At 44.1% G+C, this 18,435-nt stretch overlaps 1 protein-coding gene across 1 annotated transcript in view; it reads right to left on the reverse strand.

The window, feature by feature from the left end:
• Positions 1–4,754: 4,754 nt before the first annotated feature.
• LOC126456207 (uncharacterized) overlaps positions 4,755–18,435 on the reverse strand; it is a 44,598-nt gene continuing 30,917 nt past the window's right edge. Inside the window, exons 3-4 of the mRNA XM_050091961.1 lie at positions 8,078–8,373; positions 4,755–4,878 (exon numbers count right to left, since the gene is read on the reverse strand). Of these exons, the coding sequence (XP_049947918.1) occupies positions 4,755–4,878; positions 8,078–8,373 (420 nt within the window). The remainder of the gene's footprint in view (positions 4,879–8,077; positions 8,374–18,435) is intronic.

The following is an 18,435-nucleotide window of genomic DNA, read 5'->3' on the forward strand; positions in this document are numbered from 1 at the left end:
GAACAGACGCAACTTTTTTATGATTATTATTTCAATTATCTGCCAACTACACCATACCGATGGTCTCCATCTTCGCTGCACTTGCGAGTTAGGACTTCTTTTTTGTTGAAAATGTGGTTCATCCGCCCTTTCCATCGTTGAGGCTTTGCAGACTGCCCTCCTCCGTCTTCCAAGCCGTTGACAATATGTAACAGGAAGAGGACGGAAAATGAAAGATGCGATAGCCCTAGAGACCTAAGAGCTTCGGGGACGCAAAATAACAAGGACAGGCCGAGGATGGCGAGATAGGAAAGATAAAAATAGAGGAGCCTGATGTAAGTAAGTGGCACCAACACCAGACTCACCACGGAAGCTGAGTAGGTTTAATAACGAATGAGAAAATAGGAATGCGGATAAGCTGCTATGAACAGTAAAGTGAACACATTAGCGTAGCCAAGAGACACACGAAGCCCATGCCTGCATCAGCAGTACAAGTTTATATGCCTGCTAACTCTGTAGATGATGAAGAGATTGAAGAGACGTATGATGAAATAACAGAAAGATGAAAATTTCAGTGTTGTGGCGGACTGGAATTACATAACAAGAAAAGGAGGAGAAGGAAAAATAGCAGGTGAATACGGACACCGGGAAAGGAATGAAAGATGGAGCCACCTGGTAGAATTTTTTTCAGACCATAATTTAATCATCGCAGATGGTTTAAGAATCATAAGAGAAGGCTGTATGCGTGACAGATACCTGGAGGGCAACGGAAGGTTTCAGATGAATCATATAATGGTAAGACAGAGGTTTAGGATTTTACTTTGGTGTGGAGCCACAGTCATATAAAACTTTTTGAAAGATATAACCGCCATTTGACTGTATAACAGGTTTTATTCGACAATATAGATTTCCACTCGAGTCTAATTAGTTTTGAATCTTGTAACACTTGAAAATGGCCTTAGGCCGAAATCTAAAATGTGAAATAAATTCTGTTGTACAGTCAAATGGCGGTTATAGCTTCCAAACACGTTTTAAATTGTAAGATATTTTCAGAGGGAGATGCGAACTCTGACAACAAAATAAAGTTCTGACACAGTTGCCTATGTTTCTGCGCACGCTTCGATGTGAGTCGTCCCTCTCTCCCAAACCACACCTTTCTGTCGTTATGACGTTTCACACCCCTGAGCTCGGGGGCGGGGGGGGGGGGGGGGGGGGGGTTGGGGAGATTGAAAAGATCTATGACAAGTAGTTAATATCCATTATCTTACGTAAGAATACTGCTCACCAGTCAACACTGTGTTAATCTGCAATCCGCTGATTCAGTACCATTCTGCCCCTGTGGCAGGAAAACACACGAAAAATTATTAATTTCTGTTATCTATGGAGGTAAAATGAGAAAATACACCAGGAGTTTAAGATCTCACCATAACGCCTAGTATATTTGCACAAGACCTAGTGCTCACGATAACAAAATTTTTCCCAATGGTGTCACTCAACCACAGTGTTCTACAAGCTTGTTACGGTAATTATTAACGAAATGTTCTGCATAACTAATATTATAACAAGAAATACTGAAGAACAAGGCCAGAAACAGCACTTCTTGGATTGTCAACAGAAAATCAGGATCGGTTACAACCTCAATTTTTTCCTCTATGACGACAAAGTTCAAGAAAGAAATATGTCTTGCCAGCTTTCGTCTGACTTTACATTTTTTATATTTGTACATGAAAGGATCTTAACTTTTATGTGATAAAAAGAAAGGTCCACAAGGATTAGCTCGGACCGTCAGGACAGTACCTGTTTTAGATTTGAAACAGAAACAGGTGATAGAGTGCATCTCTCAGAGAATCTCAGTGTTGAATTTCAGCAAACACAGAATTAAAAAAACGCTGGCCAGTCGTGTTAGCTATTCGTCTGTATAAGAACTACAATAGAGTCACCTCAACACGACGAAAATTTTGATGCGTAGGTGTTGGAGTGTGATAGAGCACTGCAGCACTTCATACCGTGTAAAACACGTACGTAAGAGAAAATCAAATTTTAATTTCACTGGACAAAGGTTAGGACAGTTTTATAAAGAGAGACTGTAGGGAAACGGTCATTTCGGCGGACATGAGAATTAAATACATGCAGTTACTTTTAACCCTTACGAGTGGCGCCCTGAAAGAAAATAACGGAGCTTCTGAAGCGTCAGTGGAATTAGCTTACCTGCAAAGCAGTAAAACATTAGTTACGAAAGCTAGATGAAAATTCTTAGCACAATCTATTGAACAGTAAAAGACAAACAGAATGGACACCGAAAAGAGGGGCTGAACATTCTTTGTTTAGCAACAAAACGAAACACTCAACAAAGCAGGCTTGTAAAAAGTAGAATTACGGAAAAACTTTAATAAGGTAAACTTAATGCATTATTTCGAAACAAAATGCTTGTCAACAAAACAGATTTACGAATGAAATAGAGTATATCAAGCATCTACAAAAAAGCTGCATAATTTCTTCATATAATCAAATTACATAGATCTATACAGCAGATGAGAATCTTGAGAAATATCTAAGCTCCCCACAAAGTACAAGTAGGTATGCACATGGACCATTATTAACTATTAACGTTTGCAACCATTTAAAATTTATACACGTTATAATGCTCTCAGTACATTGTCACTCAAAACCTATGCCATAAATGACTTATAAATCATAAGAATATATGAAAATTGGATTTAATTACGACAGACAAGACGAAGAAGTGGGAGAGAAATCGTAACGTGTTTACGTGGCTGGCTTATCGCACGCGACAGCTGTAGCGGTCCACGTGTTCATATAATGTGATCTCCGCCTACAGTATTCTTTGACTGGTAACATGATGCTGCATTTTAAAAGATTTCGGAAACACATTGACTCGACTGGAAACTAGCTGCATGGTAAAATTAAGCATGGTCCACTGTTCTACTCTGACCTCTGGGGGCGACAGGAAAAATAGATCTTATATCGTCACTCAGTCGTCTTGTCTCATACAGTTAGCAACATAATTAGCTTTCATTGTATCCATCTCAGCTTCCATGACAAAACATTATCTATACAACAGAAATAACATAACTTAAAACAACTGATAGGAACTCTTCTCTGCACATAATTACCTACAACCACATCAGCCACAGGACCTCTTGCTGCTCGCAGACAACCTTTAAAAAACAACCTCATACATCTCTTCACATCAAAAATACTCCTCTCTCCTCTGGGGGATAATAGCCGAAAGTCGTCGTATCTTTACTTAATAACTTACAGGCGTACAAAAGATCAGGTCTCTTTCAACATTCATTATAACTCTTATTACGGTTCATAGGTTTATACATCTTAGCTTCGTGCATTGGCTTAACCAATTTTAGCATCTGCCCGTTACGAGAAACGGAAGGCATGGACGGAAAAACAACAACAGATCGTGAAAGAGCATGTAGAGAGACGAGAAAGAAGATTTAGCATCTGGCCTGGTCTTGCAATAAAAACACACTTCCATCAAAGTACAACGATTTATTGCGCCAACGACTTCGGAAATATTGCAGACGCGGTATGGAGGCACAGGGGGTTGCAGAACCCTTGAAGCGCTCACGTCTGTAGAGCAAGGAGTAGGAACCTACTTTCATCAGGGGCGCAGAAATTATGCTTAGAGGGAAGATGAAAGAAAAAAGAATGGAATTATGACGCGAAAAGTAAAAGGAATAAAATGGCATGAACGGCTGGGAGCTTCTATCGTTGCTGAACATACGTTACAATTACAAATCCGTGGAGATTAATTGAAAGTTCTCAGAAACATACGCCTTGAAACTTCTCATCTCAACAACTAACCACGCAATACTTCTACGAGAACAGAATTTAAATCAAAGATAAGAAATTCACTGCAGTCCACAGGCTCAACGGGATTATGAGTTTAAATTACACAGGCATTAACTATCCAAACAACATACATCTGAAGTGCTTATCTAGCAACAATTATAGATTCAACGTCCCTCCCGATAACTGCACTCACAAAAATTTAAAGTTTGAATCGTTCTTGTAAGTAAAGACACGTCAAAACTCTAAAGGCAATAACTATATATAATATTCAAAATTTATACTATAATTTATTGCTTGAGAATCCCTATTCGCTCACTGCGTTGTTCTCTGAGCAAATGGCTGTGGTGCCTCAGTACATCACAACACTTACAAACTTCGACGCGTCGCGACGCACAGTATGCGTCGGCGGCGGTGGCGGCGGCTGAGGCCAACGCGCCAGGGCCGTACGCACGCGGTACCCGCGTAGCTGCGGCATTGGCGTCGCGGCGGCTGGCTGCACGGCGGCGAAAGTACGAGACCCGGGCGTTGAGGCCAGGACCCTTCCGCAGATGGCAGCGAGGGGTTGACTGGTGGCGAACGTGGGGCGGCTCGGTGGCAGGTGGGTCACATAGCTAGTGAGCAACACCAGCAGCAAAATGGTCCGCGACGTGGACATCTCGCCCGATGCGTGGATGCAATGGTTCTTGACCTGCCACGCTGCAGTCAGCCAACGGGCGGCTTCAGTGGACGATGTAGTGGCAGGGAAGCGGCGCAGACAGTGGGCGGCGCTCCTATGAGCCCCGTGAGCCTCAGCGGCACGGACGCATCATGCAGTTTCTTCCTAACTCGGCGCCCTGCTCAGTGTAACCTGGCAGCGACTGAGAAGCTGCGCCAGCTACGACTGTCTAATGCGGCCGGCTTGTGCTGAGTGCTGAGAGGCGCGACTCGCTGTTCTCAGTGTGCACATGTTAGAGCGGCAGGCAGCACTGGACTACGCCCTGGGGGCTGACGTGCGGACACATCGTCTGGAGCGGCATCATGGCCGACGCGCTGCAGCAACCAAGCTCGGCTCGCAGCAAACAGTAGCGAATACTGTCCGACCACACAACGTCAAATATGACCAAAAGTAAAAGGGACCGAACGGTGGGAATGAATCGCGTTTCTCTCACCAATGTATATGTGCAGGGAGAGGGAGGAGGGTTGTTTCATCCGGCTTATGACAACAATATACAGGAGGTCGAGTGGCAGGACTTGTGAGTGGGCATCCCGGGCGGACGTTAAATGACAAAACAGGAAACTTCGTCAAAAAAGAGAATATATTTTGCTGTACTGAACACGAGCGTCGCGCCTAGGGAGGACGTTACCAGTTGTAGGCCACTCTAGGAGGACGAACAACTAAATAGGTGGGCACCGGAAGGGGTGGTGGTTCATGTTATGTTGGTGGCCGGCCACACGGCTTAGAGCTGGCGGCTCTGCCTCCCCAGAATAACGTCTGTACTAGTCGATGTCTGGATATCAAGAGAACGAAGCAACCGTGTTCTGCTCCGCAGAATCCTCCAGCGTCTACATGTGTGACCTGTGTCCCACACACGCTATTGGCTAAAACCAATGGCGTGAATTCGCTAGCAATTTCAGCAGAGAGCTCAGGACATCTCTCGTCAGCAGCTTTAGCTGGACTGAACTGCCTCGGTGCTGAAAGGCAGGCAACTTGTGTCACGTAGGCACAGAGGAAGCTGTTCTCGAAGAAAACTTGTAAAGATTTGACTGGGGGTCTTTGAAATAAATTTTTTAAACCATTTCCCTAAAATTTGTTTGACCGACTATCATCCAGCACAGCGAACAAGTGAAACATGGCCGATAGACGGTTTGGACAAAAAAAAAAAAAAATAGAAGCTTTTGAAATGTGGTGCTAGAGAATAATGTTGAAGATTAGACGGGTGGATTACGTAACTAATGCGGAGATACTGAATAGAATTCGGGAGACCAAAATTTGACCAAAAGAAGGGCTTGGTTGATAGGACACATTCTGAGACGTCAAGGGATCATCAGTTTAGTCGTGGAGGGAAATTTGGTGGGGTAAAAACCGTAGAGCGAGACCTAGAGATGAATACACTAAGCAGAGCCAGAAGTATGTAGGTTACAATAGTTATTTAGAGTTGGAGAGGCTCGCACAGGATAGAGTTGCATAGAGAGTTTTTTTCCCCCTTTATTGAGTTTCGATTCCCCCTGAATGGGGTGGGCTGGCAGCAGCTTACTACGCGCTCTTCAGCCCACAGAATTTGTTTTAAAAAGATGAAGATAATAAAAAATAACAGTTAGCGATAAAATCGGTGACTTAAAGGTAAAATAGCAGAAAATTCTGGAACTTAGAACATAAAACACAGGGTTGATGATGCTAAGAAAATACACAGGAAGCAGAAAAATGACAGACAATTAAAAAACAAGGCGACAGTCTAGTTTCTGTTCTCAAGAGATATAGAATGCACACCCAGCGACAGCATGATTTCTGTTCGCAACACTGTGGAAAGACGCACAACACTGAACACTCACTTAAACACTGCACTAAAAAGTTGGCACAAATATGACATACCACAGCCGAGAGCAGGTGGGGGGGGGGGGGGGGGGGGAACTGGACAGATGATGGGAAAATAAAAAAGGGGGGAAGGAGAGGAAAAGTGAAGGGGGGAGGGGGGAAAGGAGCCAATGGAGAATGAGGACCCATAAGAGGGGTGGGGGGTGCTGAGCAGACGTGCCAGGGAGTGGGGAAGGCAGAGGAGGGGAATACAAAAGGACTTGGGGAGGGGGAGGGAGAAAGGGAGAGGTTGGGCGGGGAGAAAACACAGGATGGAAGGGAGGAGGAAGAGGGAGCCCAGGGAAAGGACGGAGGAAAGGATGGGGTGAGGATCAGAGTTGATGCATAGAGAGCTGCATCAAACTAGTTTTCGGACTGAAGACCACAACAGCAGCAGGGTGTAATGCGTACAGGTAGTGATATTTCCAGTGGTGAATGATTACAATGTACTGAACAACTTCGCATCAATATTTAGGTCATTTTCATAATATTAATTATAGCCATTAGTAGCTATATGTATGTTTTTAGGATGGTCAGTGTTGTGTACATAGTTCCACGTAGTCAGCGGGTACACAACTTTCCCACTAGAGCGCGCCCCGTTAAGCACAACAGCGCAGGCACAGCGCTCATCCGGTTCCCCACTACAAGATGGCGCTGCCATAGAGACGCACAAAATTCTGCTTCCGCCGATCCGCTTATTAATATGTAACGCAGCCAATGAGATTGCGGCTAACGTAGAACCTTTTCTCCTCACGGATCACACTCGCGCAGTGATACATGAACGCGCGAGTTATTATAACAAGTGTACAGACCTCCAATTAGTCAGTCTGCATTTGTCTGCATCAGTCTGTACCAGTCTGCATTAGTCTGTACCAGTCTGTACGAGTTCTACATTTGTCTGTACCAGTCTATAGTCAAGTTTCAGTCTGCACCTAATAAGATTACCATATTCCTGTACACAGCCATCAAGATAAATGTATAGACACTTTTGTCAAGTATCAGAGATATGTGTGAGAATAGTTGGTCACTCTAAGCGTGCAAGTGGCATTTCTATCGTCTGACCAAACGGCAGAAGATAAACAACCCACGATAAGTCCACGAGACATATTGCTGACACTTTCTTACTTCGTTAGAGCGACAAGTCAAATAATCTGACGGTGTGTGTGCTGCAGGTCTTACAGTATGCACACCAGTCAGTACATCTGGCAAGAGCAAGCCATTAATGCTTAATTTTCCCTGGGCAGGAGGTCAGGTGTTGAAGTGTGGATGTGTGGACACAAAACAGTTAATCTATACTGAGAGGCGTGGTGCAGTACGACCATGCAGACAATATCTAGTCGTAGGGCTTATGACGTTTTGTGGGAAGGGTGTTCGTCGCAGAGAAAAAACAACCATGACTTTGATGTATGCACATATTCAGTTTCCTTATATAAAAATATCTGCACATATACCTGTTACACCCTGCATAAGCACTTTGCAAGACAACCTGAGCAGCTCTGTTAAACTGTTTGCAGATGACACTGTCCTTTACTGTCTAATGAAGTAATAAGAAGTTCAAAATCAAATGCAAAATGATGATAGTTGAGTGGTGGAAAACGTGGCAGTTAATGTAACTACATCACGGTTTAAAGCAGACGGGTGGTATCAGGTGATTCACTGTCTGAACGAATTTCTTAGGCTCCTTTCGAAGGCCGTTCCTACTTCCGTCACCTCTAGCACCTGCCGCAGTACGAGGAACGCGCCAGACCGAAAGCGGCGATACGAAGCAGCCTCCCTGGTATTGGCAGTACCAGGCTGTCGTGGCTGAACACCTTGTACCTGACAGCCAGAGCCCTACCAAAGAGTGGAGTGGTACTCACAGAGATGAATGTGGCCCTGTTGATGGCGTACACTCGGCCCGCGGTGAGGGAGAGCGGCCGCTGCGCGCAGCACATGACGATCCTCATGGCGCGCCTGAAGCGGGCGGGCGCCTCCACCCAGCCGCAGCTGTACAGCGCCTCGCTTACGGCCTCACCCTGCGCAGACAGTCGACGTACTACCGAGAGAGCCACCCCACACGTAAAGCAATCAATAAAAATCACGACCTTCTTTCCCTCCTGTACGTTCCTCTTACACCTCTTGCTTAGCGCTAATGTTCTCAAGGTCTCATTCCATGACTGGAGGTTGTTCTAATCTATCAAGTTTCTTCCTCCACCTTTTTTTTACCTCCGTAGCTATCATTTTAACCGCTTGCGATTCTTTCCTGCTCTCTGTAGCTTCAGCCTTTGCTTCCTTCGCTACTTTCCTGTCTTGTTTCGTTTCTGCTAATGCTATTTCTTATTTGTCCCTAAATTACTTTCTAAATGCCCTAACTTTTTCTATGACTTATTTACTTATACATTCTAACCTTGCCCGCCGGAGTGGCCGAGCGGTTGTAGACGCTACAGTCTGGAACCGCGCGACCGCTACGGTCGCAGATTCGAATCCTGCCTCGGGCATGGATGTGTGTGATGTCCTTAGGTTTGGTAAGGTTTAAGTAGTTCTAAGTCCCATAGTGCTCAGAGCCATTTGAACCATTTGAACCTTCTAACCTTGCTTGATTTCTCTTCTCGTCCTTTCTGCTTCCTCCTCCACTTCCCTAGCCTCTTCCTTTGTCTCTTCTGCCACTTTCCTAGTTTATTTTCCTTCCCTCCTAGTCTCCGCTGCTCCTTCTTTGGCTTCCTTCCTAGCCTTTCTCTTCTTACCTCTTCCTAAACTCTTCCAGTTTTTGTGTCAAATTCCTGCAATCATCTTTTCTAGTCTTACTTTCCTCTCATTGATTCCTGTCGAAAATTGTAATACAGTAAAATCTATGCCTTCCTGCTCCTATCTTCTACTTGGAGTTAACATCCGCAAGCAAAATCGAGTCTGTTTCTGTGGCAGCGTGTCCGGCCTATCTTTCTCCGCAATCCTGTATTTTTTTATTTTTACTGTAGCTTTAGCATGACGTGAGGCGACCGTGACCTCATCCTTGCTATCATAACCAAGAGTGCTCGCTAATTCCATGAAAAACGTATCTGCTCCTCGCCAGTATCTACCAATTCTTATCCTCATGTTTGTTACTTGGTCAACTTTAGCCTAAACCCTTGCTGACGACCGTCGGTCTTCACGTTCTCATTAAAACCACGAACTACTCAAATGCGTTTGTGAAATCGCAAATAGAGCAAAAAGTGCGTAACACACATATACATACAAAAGATACAACGCTGATATCGAGGCCGGCATTCACTGAATGTGGAATATAATCCACAAAAAAAGAGAAAAGCCATAAGGAAAATCTCTGTGTTAAGTGTTGGCGCCATAAACTTAAACGAAAATTATAAAATCCTAGTTCTAACGTATCTCAAACATTATGCAACGAAAGAAAGAAAAATTATGACTAAGATCAAATCATTGTTGTCAGTTGACTGTTTCTTACTTCACGAAAGACCACGCAAATGTCCGAAATGACAGGTGGGGCTCACTTAATTATGTGGACTGCTCTCCACCCCCCCCCCCCTTCCCCCTCTTTTACGGAGAGATTAAAGATGTTAGCTCGTCACCTACCTACGGCTTTCCCCGCCTCTGTGGTCGAAGACGCTAACGCCAGGCTTGTGCGTTGTCGCTCGACCAGGTTTAAAGCAGTTCGAATTATTTATTTATTTATGCATTTATTTTACCTGGCAAGATTAGGGCCTTCAGGCCCTCTCTTACACCTAACCAGGCATACTCAGATTCAACAAATTTCAGTGTCTACAGAAAATTAGGACATATAACATGTTATACAGTATTAATGTTAAAGAAAAAAAATAGAGATTATAAAACTAGTACAATGATAATTATAACAATCAAAAAATAATTATAACAATCAAGAATAATAAAAATAATAATAATAATGATAATAATAATAATAATAATGACTATGTATATGAAAATAAACATATTTTTCTTTTATGAGTGTCAGTCCTATTGCTAGTTGGGAATTTTCTCGTTATATTCTTGCAGCTTGTGAGTTATTCTCATCAAGCAGAGACATAAGACGATGGAATGGGGTGAAAGAGATATAGAAGAGGTAGATAGGTTAGAGGAAGAGAAATAGAATGGTAAAATTCGAAGCTGTGATGGAGAGGAGAAAGAAAAAGATGAGGGGGGGGGGGGCACAACAATGGTGGCTATACCGTCCCTAATATGTAAGTCTTAAGTTCCCTCTTGAATGTTGAGTGGTTTTGGATAAGACGCAGATCACAGGGGAGCGCGTTCCATAGTCGTATGGCTGAGATGGAGAATGACACGGAGAAAGATTTTGTGTTATGTAAAGGTACAGCCAAGATGCTAGACGTATCCGATCTGGTGTTGCGGTTGTGGAATGATGATAGGTGTTTAATGTGAGAAGATAAGTATTGGGGGCACCAGTGGCTAAGAAATCGATGAAGTAAGCACATCGTGTGGAGATCGCGTGCCTTATGTGGGCGTATCCAACCTAGCTGGGAATATGAAGGACTGATATGATCATACAACCGTATGTTGCATACGTATCTAACACAAGCATTCATCACTAGCTCTAGGCATCTCGAATTTTCATTATTTGTGCCATGTTGAACTACATCACAGTAGTAAAGATTAGGCAAGACTAGTGTTTGGACTAATTTTTGTTTAACATGGGTTGGAAATATTTTTCTAAATTTTTGATTTGCATGTAGGGAGGAGAGCGATTTCTGGCAAGCTGTGACTGTTTGTTCTTCCCAGTTTAGGTGTTCATCCAAGATTATTCCAAGGTCTTTTACTGTTTTTTGGTATGATAGTTGGGTACCATTGAGGAGTATTTGAGGGACTGTTTCGCGAAAGTACCGACTGATTAACTTTGGATGAGATATAAGTATGACCTGGGATTTCTTGGGGTTTAGTTTCAGACCTAGGTTCTGTGCCCACCGAGAAACAGAGCAAAGATCTGCGTTCATACTCGCTACTGCGTCAGCAATGTTCTTGGGGCTTGCACTTATGTACAGTTGGATGTCGTCGGCATATAGATGGTAGTTGCAGGAGTGAATCACTGAAGAAATATCATTAATGTACAGTGAGAAGAGTAATGGACCAAGGACGGAGCCTTGGGGAACTCCAGAGCGCACGTTTTTCCATGATGACTTTTCCGACCCACAAATGACTTGTTGACTTCTGTTTTTGAGGTAGCTGTCGAACCAGTGTATTGCGCTGTTTGAGAAATTCAGCTGCTTCATTTTAATTAGTAATATATCAAAGTCAACTGTATCAAAAGCCTTGCTAAAGTCAAGCAGTGTTAGGATGGTAGCTTCACGTCTGTCCATAGCATGTTTAATGTCATCAGTTACTTTGATTAATGCAGTTGCTGTACTATGGTGCTTTCGAAAGCCTGACTGATATTTGTCGTGGATGTTATGAGTTTTGAGGTAATCCGTCAGCTGTTCATGGACGATGTATTCTAGGGCTTTAGATATTGCAGGTAGTATGCTGATCGGCCTGTAGTCACCTGGCGACTTAGGGTTGTCAGTCTTGGGTATAGGTTGAATTAAGCTTTGCTTCCACTCAGTAGGATATGTACTACTGACAAGAGACAGGTTGAAGATGTCTGTGATAACTGGAGTAATAGTGTTTACGACGTTCTTAATCATGCCAATGCTCACTCCATCATTTCCTACTGCCTCGGAAGAGATTCTCATAATTGCCTTGTGTACTGTGCCGGTAGTGACATGTTTTAGGAAAAACTTGTCTCTCGAGAGATTGATATCTTGGGGCTGATAATTTGTCGCTGCGTGGCAGTTTACGGCTGTTGAGAAGAAATCGTTTAATTCTTCTGCAGACGCTTGATAAACAGCGTCAGATCTTCGCTTCCCTATACCGAAACTGCGCAGCTTTTTCCACAGTGCAGCAGGTTTTGATATGCCGCATACGACAGAGCGGGCATGTCTGATTTTGGCATTCCTCACGCTTTGCTTGGTTCTATTTCGGAGTTTCCTATAAGCTTCGTACGCGTCGGGAGTTGGGTTACGCTTGAAGGCCCTATGTGCAGCATCACGTTCATTCATTAACTGGCGTAATGCAGTGGTGAGCCACGGAGCGGGAGCTCTCTTTACCTTGACAGTGCGTTGAGGAGCATGTTTATCATACAATGCAATAATTTTGCGACATAATTCCCGAATTTTTCCGTCTAAAGTCGGTTCATTGCTTATATCATGCCAAGGGATGTCTGAGCAATCCTTTTGAAGAGCGTCATGGTTAACATTTTTTAGGTTTCTGTAGGTTAACAGGTGAGATTTTTCTTTGGTAGTATGTACTGAGTAATTTAAGAAAATCACGTCATGAGCAGAGAGTCCTGGAGCGGATGTCTGACTGGCGCGAATTATTTTATCTGGTCGCTTTGTTGCTATTATATCTATGAGTGTATGGCTGTGTGGCGTGTGATGAGTTGGGTCCAGTGGTGTTAAACTCATATCATTGGAGTGGAACAGTCTCCTAAGTTTTTCCGCAGAGGGAGATTTTAACTGTAAGTCGATGTTTGTGTCGCCCATAATGATTATGTGTTCATACAGTGTCACGAGCGAGGACAGGGCAGACTGAAAGGAGGACATAGCACCGACGTTTGGAGGTTTATAGATTACTCCAATTAGCAGTTTCTGATTTGATGTATTTATTTCGAATAACAAGAACTCTGCTTCTCCTTCGCCCTTTGCATCCGATGTGCATAGTATAGTAGGTCTCAGATCAGAGCGAATATAGGCACCCACACCACCCCCGCGTCGTGTTTCACGATCTGCCCTTAGGAGAGAATAACCAGTGATTCGGATAGCGTCGGAAGAAATGTTTGGTTTCAACCAAGTTTCAGAGACGAGGATAATATGGAACAGCGATTGGCAGAACAGGTCACAGAACTCGTCGAAGTGAGCCGTTAGCGACTGAGCGTTCGCGTGGGCCACAAAGAGCCCGCCGCCGGAACCGGTCCGTCCCATTGTGGCCGCCTGTAGGACCGAGCGTGCTCCGTCTACCTGCTGGCCGGAAGAGGGACAAAAGCTGGATTTCGCGGGGGAAGACATATTTACAGGTGTGTCCAAGGTCGTGACTGACTCAAGCGTCTGTGGGCTAAAGGTGAAAGACAAGCTGGAGGTATCGGAGAAGGGAGCGAAAAGAAAGATGGAAAGTGGCAGTAGTGGTTACGAAAAAGATAGTAGTAGTAGTAGTGGTGGTGACGAGGATGAAAATAACAGATATAGAAAGGCGGTTTTAAGGAGATTCCTGTTAATGGAGAATGTTAATTCCCGTTTGACTGACAATATGAATAAATGAGCACTTATGATAGGCAACTAAAGAAGCAATATTTATGTGAAACAATTGACTGATTTTAAATAGAGTACTTATGGTAAATATAGAAATAACGAAGCAATATTGACGTAAAAAAAATGAAAAGAAAGAATAAAAATTAACTTATATTAGACAGAGTAAAATATGAGACTTTGTGTCTCGCGAGATTTCGCTCAGTCTTTCAGTTCGGACATGTTCGTCACCGTTTTCCTCCCTCCTTCCGTCTTGACTACGATCCTGCCATCCTGGGTCCATACATTTTGAAGGCCGAACTGTGTGATCGCAGTGTTCAAAACCTTTAGTCTTTCGCGCGTCAGATCTTCCCTCAGGGTAAACCCACTCCTGGCGAGTTTTCTTTTCTGAGCAAACACTTCAGCTCTTTTCCGGTATGACACAAATTTAATTATTATGGGCCTGGGTTTCATCGCACCTGGTATCCTGCGCCCAACACGGTGGCTTCTGTCAATATCGGCCACGTCGATCTGCACGCCAAGTTTTTCACGCACGAGGCTAATGGCCAGGTCGTCGGTGTTTTCACGATCGTTTTCAGCCACCCCGAACAAGCGCAAGCTGTTCCTTCGCTGATACTGCTCAATTTCATCGGTGGCCGCAGACAGTTTAGCTTCTAGGTCGGCGGCTTTTTTCTCTTGTGCGGCCAAGGACTTTTTAAGAGACTGGATTTCGGTGCTGTTGCGCCCGACAGACTCTTGCAGTTTGTCCATGACCGCGGCCGTCACAGAGTCCGTGATGGATTGCACTATTACGTCTAGCGTGTCTTTACTGTGCAGCGCCGCGCTCACCTGGGACCGGACGAGCTCCCCGATGTCGGGCAGCGAGGCCTCACCTGCCGCCGGAGACCGGGCGCCCGCGCTGCCTGCGCCCCTGTAGCCTCGCCTGCTGCCGCTTACTCGTGCTCTTCCCATTTTTCACTCACTTATCACTTATCACTTTTGGTAATCAACGGAGAACAACACACCACGGCAAGTAACACTTGTTTAGTCGGATGTACACGTTGTGGACTGCCGCACTTCTCTGTAACACCTTCAATGAGCGGAAAAACTCGCGAGCCAAAGAAACGCGGGTCACTCAGTGGCCGCCATCTTAGACATTATTATGGTTGTGGAAGAAACTTTCGTGGCAGCATTTGGTCGGAACGGGTTGGGTACGTGGTGGTGTTAAGTTCTCGATCACCACACGTTTCGCCAGTGTCCTGGTTTAAACATTAAACCCTCGTGATGTCAGGACATGTGACAAAGTTGACGATGATCGGTCCGTCGTATGTGGACTTTAAGCTTGGCGGCCCCTTTGGTGCTATTCGGGAGGAGCAGGCTATGTGCCAGCACCGCATTTCACCCTCTCCATTTTATCATGGTCAAAACACACCGACACACGTACGACACGTACTGTACATGTAGTATTAGAAAAATTGTAATGGAGTATGTTGCAAATAAAAAATAAGAACCATACTAATTAGAATATCTTAAACGGAATTAAAAACACTAATTTTTGGCTCACCCATGGATAAATGCATGGATAATCACAGATTTTCAGTAATTATGCAAAGGTGTGATTAACTATAACATCAAATTCAAATACAAATCCCTGAGTTTATTAACAGTAAACATTGTCAAATAATTCAATAAAGAACATACTCAGGATGTAACAAACACTAGTAATAAACGAAAAAGAAATGAAACTGGCTTGACCTATGGTTGATAAAGTTTAGGAAATGGAAGCACATAATAGTAAGTCGAGCTCACTACCACGTCAAAAATTCACTGACGAAACTCCATGAAACGACAACAGTGATTTCATATCATGGTTGGAAAAGAAGCTGTTGTCAAGCTATGCCTATCTGCTGAGACGTTGAATGTAACAGTGGAAGTGTGGATGGTTCAAGGCGCTCTGTACTGCCGGTGACACCCGCAAATCCCACCATTATTGAAGTATGAATCCGCTAGCTACTGGTGGTGCCGATGGTTCGCTAAGTGCGCCTGTGTGGGCAGAACTGCTGCATCGCCCTCGGATGAGGTGTGAACCAGAAGTGTGCAGGAAAAAATTACATTTGGTGTTCCGCCAATGAAACAATTATGCTGACGCCGCTGTACACCCAGCAACGTAGGAAAAATGCGGACGTCCCAGTCAAGTGTACTAATGTCCTAGTTTCAAAAATTGCGTCTAAAAAATTAATGTTACTAGTTTCAACAAACCCAAAAGGATCACTTTTGGCGCGCTATTTTCGATCGTCGTAACATAAAAATAAGAAAAAATGTTACTCTAGGTGCCGAACCGGCGGCCGAATCTTGTAACCATTGTTTCCAGAGACTGCTGGTGTATTTTAGGAAGCTTTTAAGATCTGTATCTGCTACAGAAAGTTCCTGTTAAGAATGAATCAAAGAACAGTGAACAGTCCATGTTGTTTAAGTATCCTCCTTCTAGCTGAGAAACGTTTTGCAGAGATCGATAACAGTAAACATGTCAGGTGGAGGCGTGTGACCCGACAAATCTCCAGGAAGCGGGCGGCACAACAGCCAGCTCGTGGCTCAGCAAATATCTTCCATACGCAAGAGCCGGTGCTTCCTCTACCTCCTGAGCCAGTGAGAGATTCGTTCGGTACTTCTGTTTCAACGTTCTGCTCTGAGACTGACACAGCTCATACTCAGTGCATATACAAGATATGTCTACAAATGCAGAGATGAAGGCAGCCGAAGAAATCACCCACATCATCACTAGTGTTGTACTGCAATTGTAAATACAATGGGGTGATAAGAGTCATGGGTAGCGACATGCAAATATACAGATGGTGGTAGCATCGCGTGCATCAGGTATACAAGTGCAATGCATTGGCGGAGCTGCCATTTGTACTTAGTTGATTCATGTGAAAAGGTTTCAGACGTGATTATGGACGCACGACGGGAGTTAACAGGCTTTGAACGGGGAATAGCAGTTGGAGCTAGACGCATGGCACATTACGTTTTGGAATTCCGTCTTCCGCAATCCAAGGCGTCAAGAGTGTGCCCAGAACACCACATTTCAGGCGATACCTCCCACCACGTACAACGCAGTGGCCGACGGACTTCACTTGAGGACCCAGAGCAGCGATGTTTGTGGAGAGTTGTCAGTGCTAACAGATAAGCAACAATGAGTGAAATAGTCGCTGAAATCAATGTGGGACGTATGACGAACGTACCCGTTAGGGTGCGGCGGTGAAGTATGGCTTTACTTGGGCACGGCAGCTCACGACCAACGTGTGTGCCTTTGCTAACAGTATGACGTCACATCGCCTGCAGCGCCTCTCTTGGGCTCGTGACGATATCTGTTGGCTGCTAGACGACTGGAATATCGTGGCCTGTTCGGCTGAGAGAAGAGCTGATGGTAGGGTTCGAATGTGGCACAGATCTCACGAAACAATGGACCCCCGTTGTGAACAAGGCACCGTGAAAAACAGTGGCGGCTCCATAATAGTGTGGGCTGTGTTTACATGGAACAGACTCGGTCAGTGACTGGTAGCTGTTTTATTCAGCTGCTTGGAGACCATTTGCAGCCATTCACGGCCATCAAGTCCCAAACAAAGATGGATCTTTCATGGATGATAATGTGCCATGTCACCGGGCCGCAACTGTTCTCAATTGGTTTGAAGAGCAATTTAGAAAATTTGAGTTAATGATTTGGCCACCCATATGATCCGATGTAAATCCAGTTCAACATTATGGGACATAATCGAGAGATTAGTTCAATCCAGCACCGGTGAATCTTCCTCAGTTATTTACGATTATAGAGGCTGCACAGTTCAGTATTTCTGCACGGGACTTCCAGCGACTTGTTGATTCCATGCCATGTCGAGTTTCTGCACTAAGCCGGACAAAAGGAGGTCCGACACGATATTAGGAAGTACATCATGACACTTGTCACCTCACTGCAAACATGAGTATCCTCTGTCTCCACGATTTAGATTAGATTAAATTGGCACATAATTAATTTGCATATCGAATTGTCTCTAAATACGAAAATGAAGCTAATTTTGTTAATAACGTTATGCGCAATGTGAAGAGTTGAGGCACGCTGCTTGGACACTTCTCAACATGTCATTGTACGGTCCGATAAGGCATTAAACTGAGTGGAACCGTCAAGCGCCGTAGCTGTGTGTGCTGGACGAGAGGTAAATCCCAGGTTGCGGAAGAACAAGTTGTTATTATCCTCCGTCAGAGAACCTGTAGGACCACTGTTGTTCGAAGGAACAGTGACAGCTGTGAAGTACCTTATCATGTCGCAGGAATGAACTGTACCAGCTATCCACCAAATGTGCCGAGATGAAGATTGTGTTTTTTTTTTCTTTTCTTTTTTTTCCTATGAGACCGTACACCGTCGCATTACCATCGTGACATGCGGCAGTTCCTGGATGTAATATTAATTTTTTTGGAAGGTTGATAGGCCGACGAGGAAGTGGAGTTGCACCCACATCTCCTGATCTAACGCCGTTATTCATTTTCAGGGGAACACTGAAGAACACTTTGTTAATCTATAGTAAGGTAATCTGAAGTAGGATCAAGCGATTTGGCTATAAAATAAAATCAGAGCAAGGTAAAGTAAAAAAATACTTAATAAATGGGTGAATTGTATGATTGTGGACTAGGAGTTTTGATGCAAAATAATTTACTTGTACCCAATAAGTAACTATATGTATATGTTAGCAACTCTTACATGATATTTATTCTGTTTCAGGTCAACTGCAGCGTAATTTCGTTGAGAGG

This window comes from Schistocerca serialis, chromosome 2 (genome assembly GCF_023864345.2).
Source record: "Schistocerca serialis cubense isolate TAMUIC-IGC-003099 chromosome 2, iqSchSeri2.2, whole genome shotgun sequence".
Lineage (NCBI taxonomy): Eukaryota > Metazoa > Arthropoda > Insecta > Orthoptera > Acrididae > Schistocerca > Schistocerca serialis.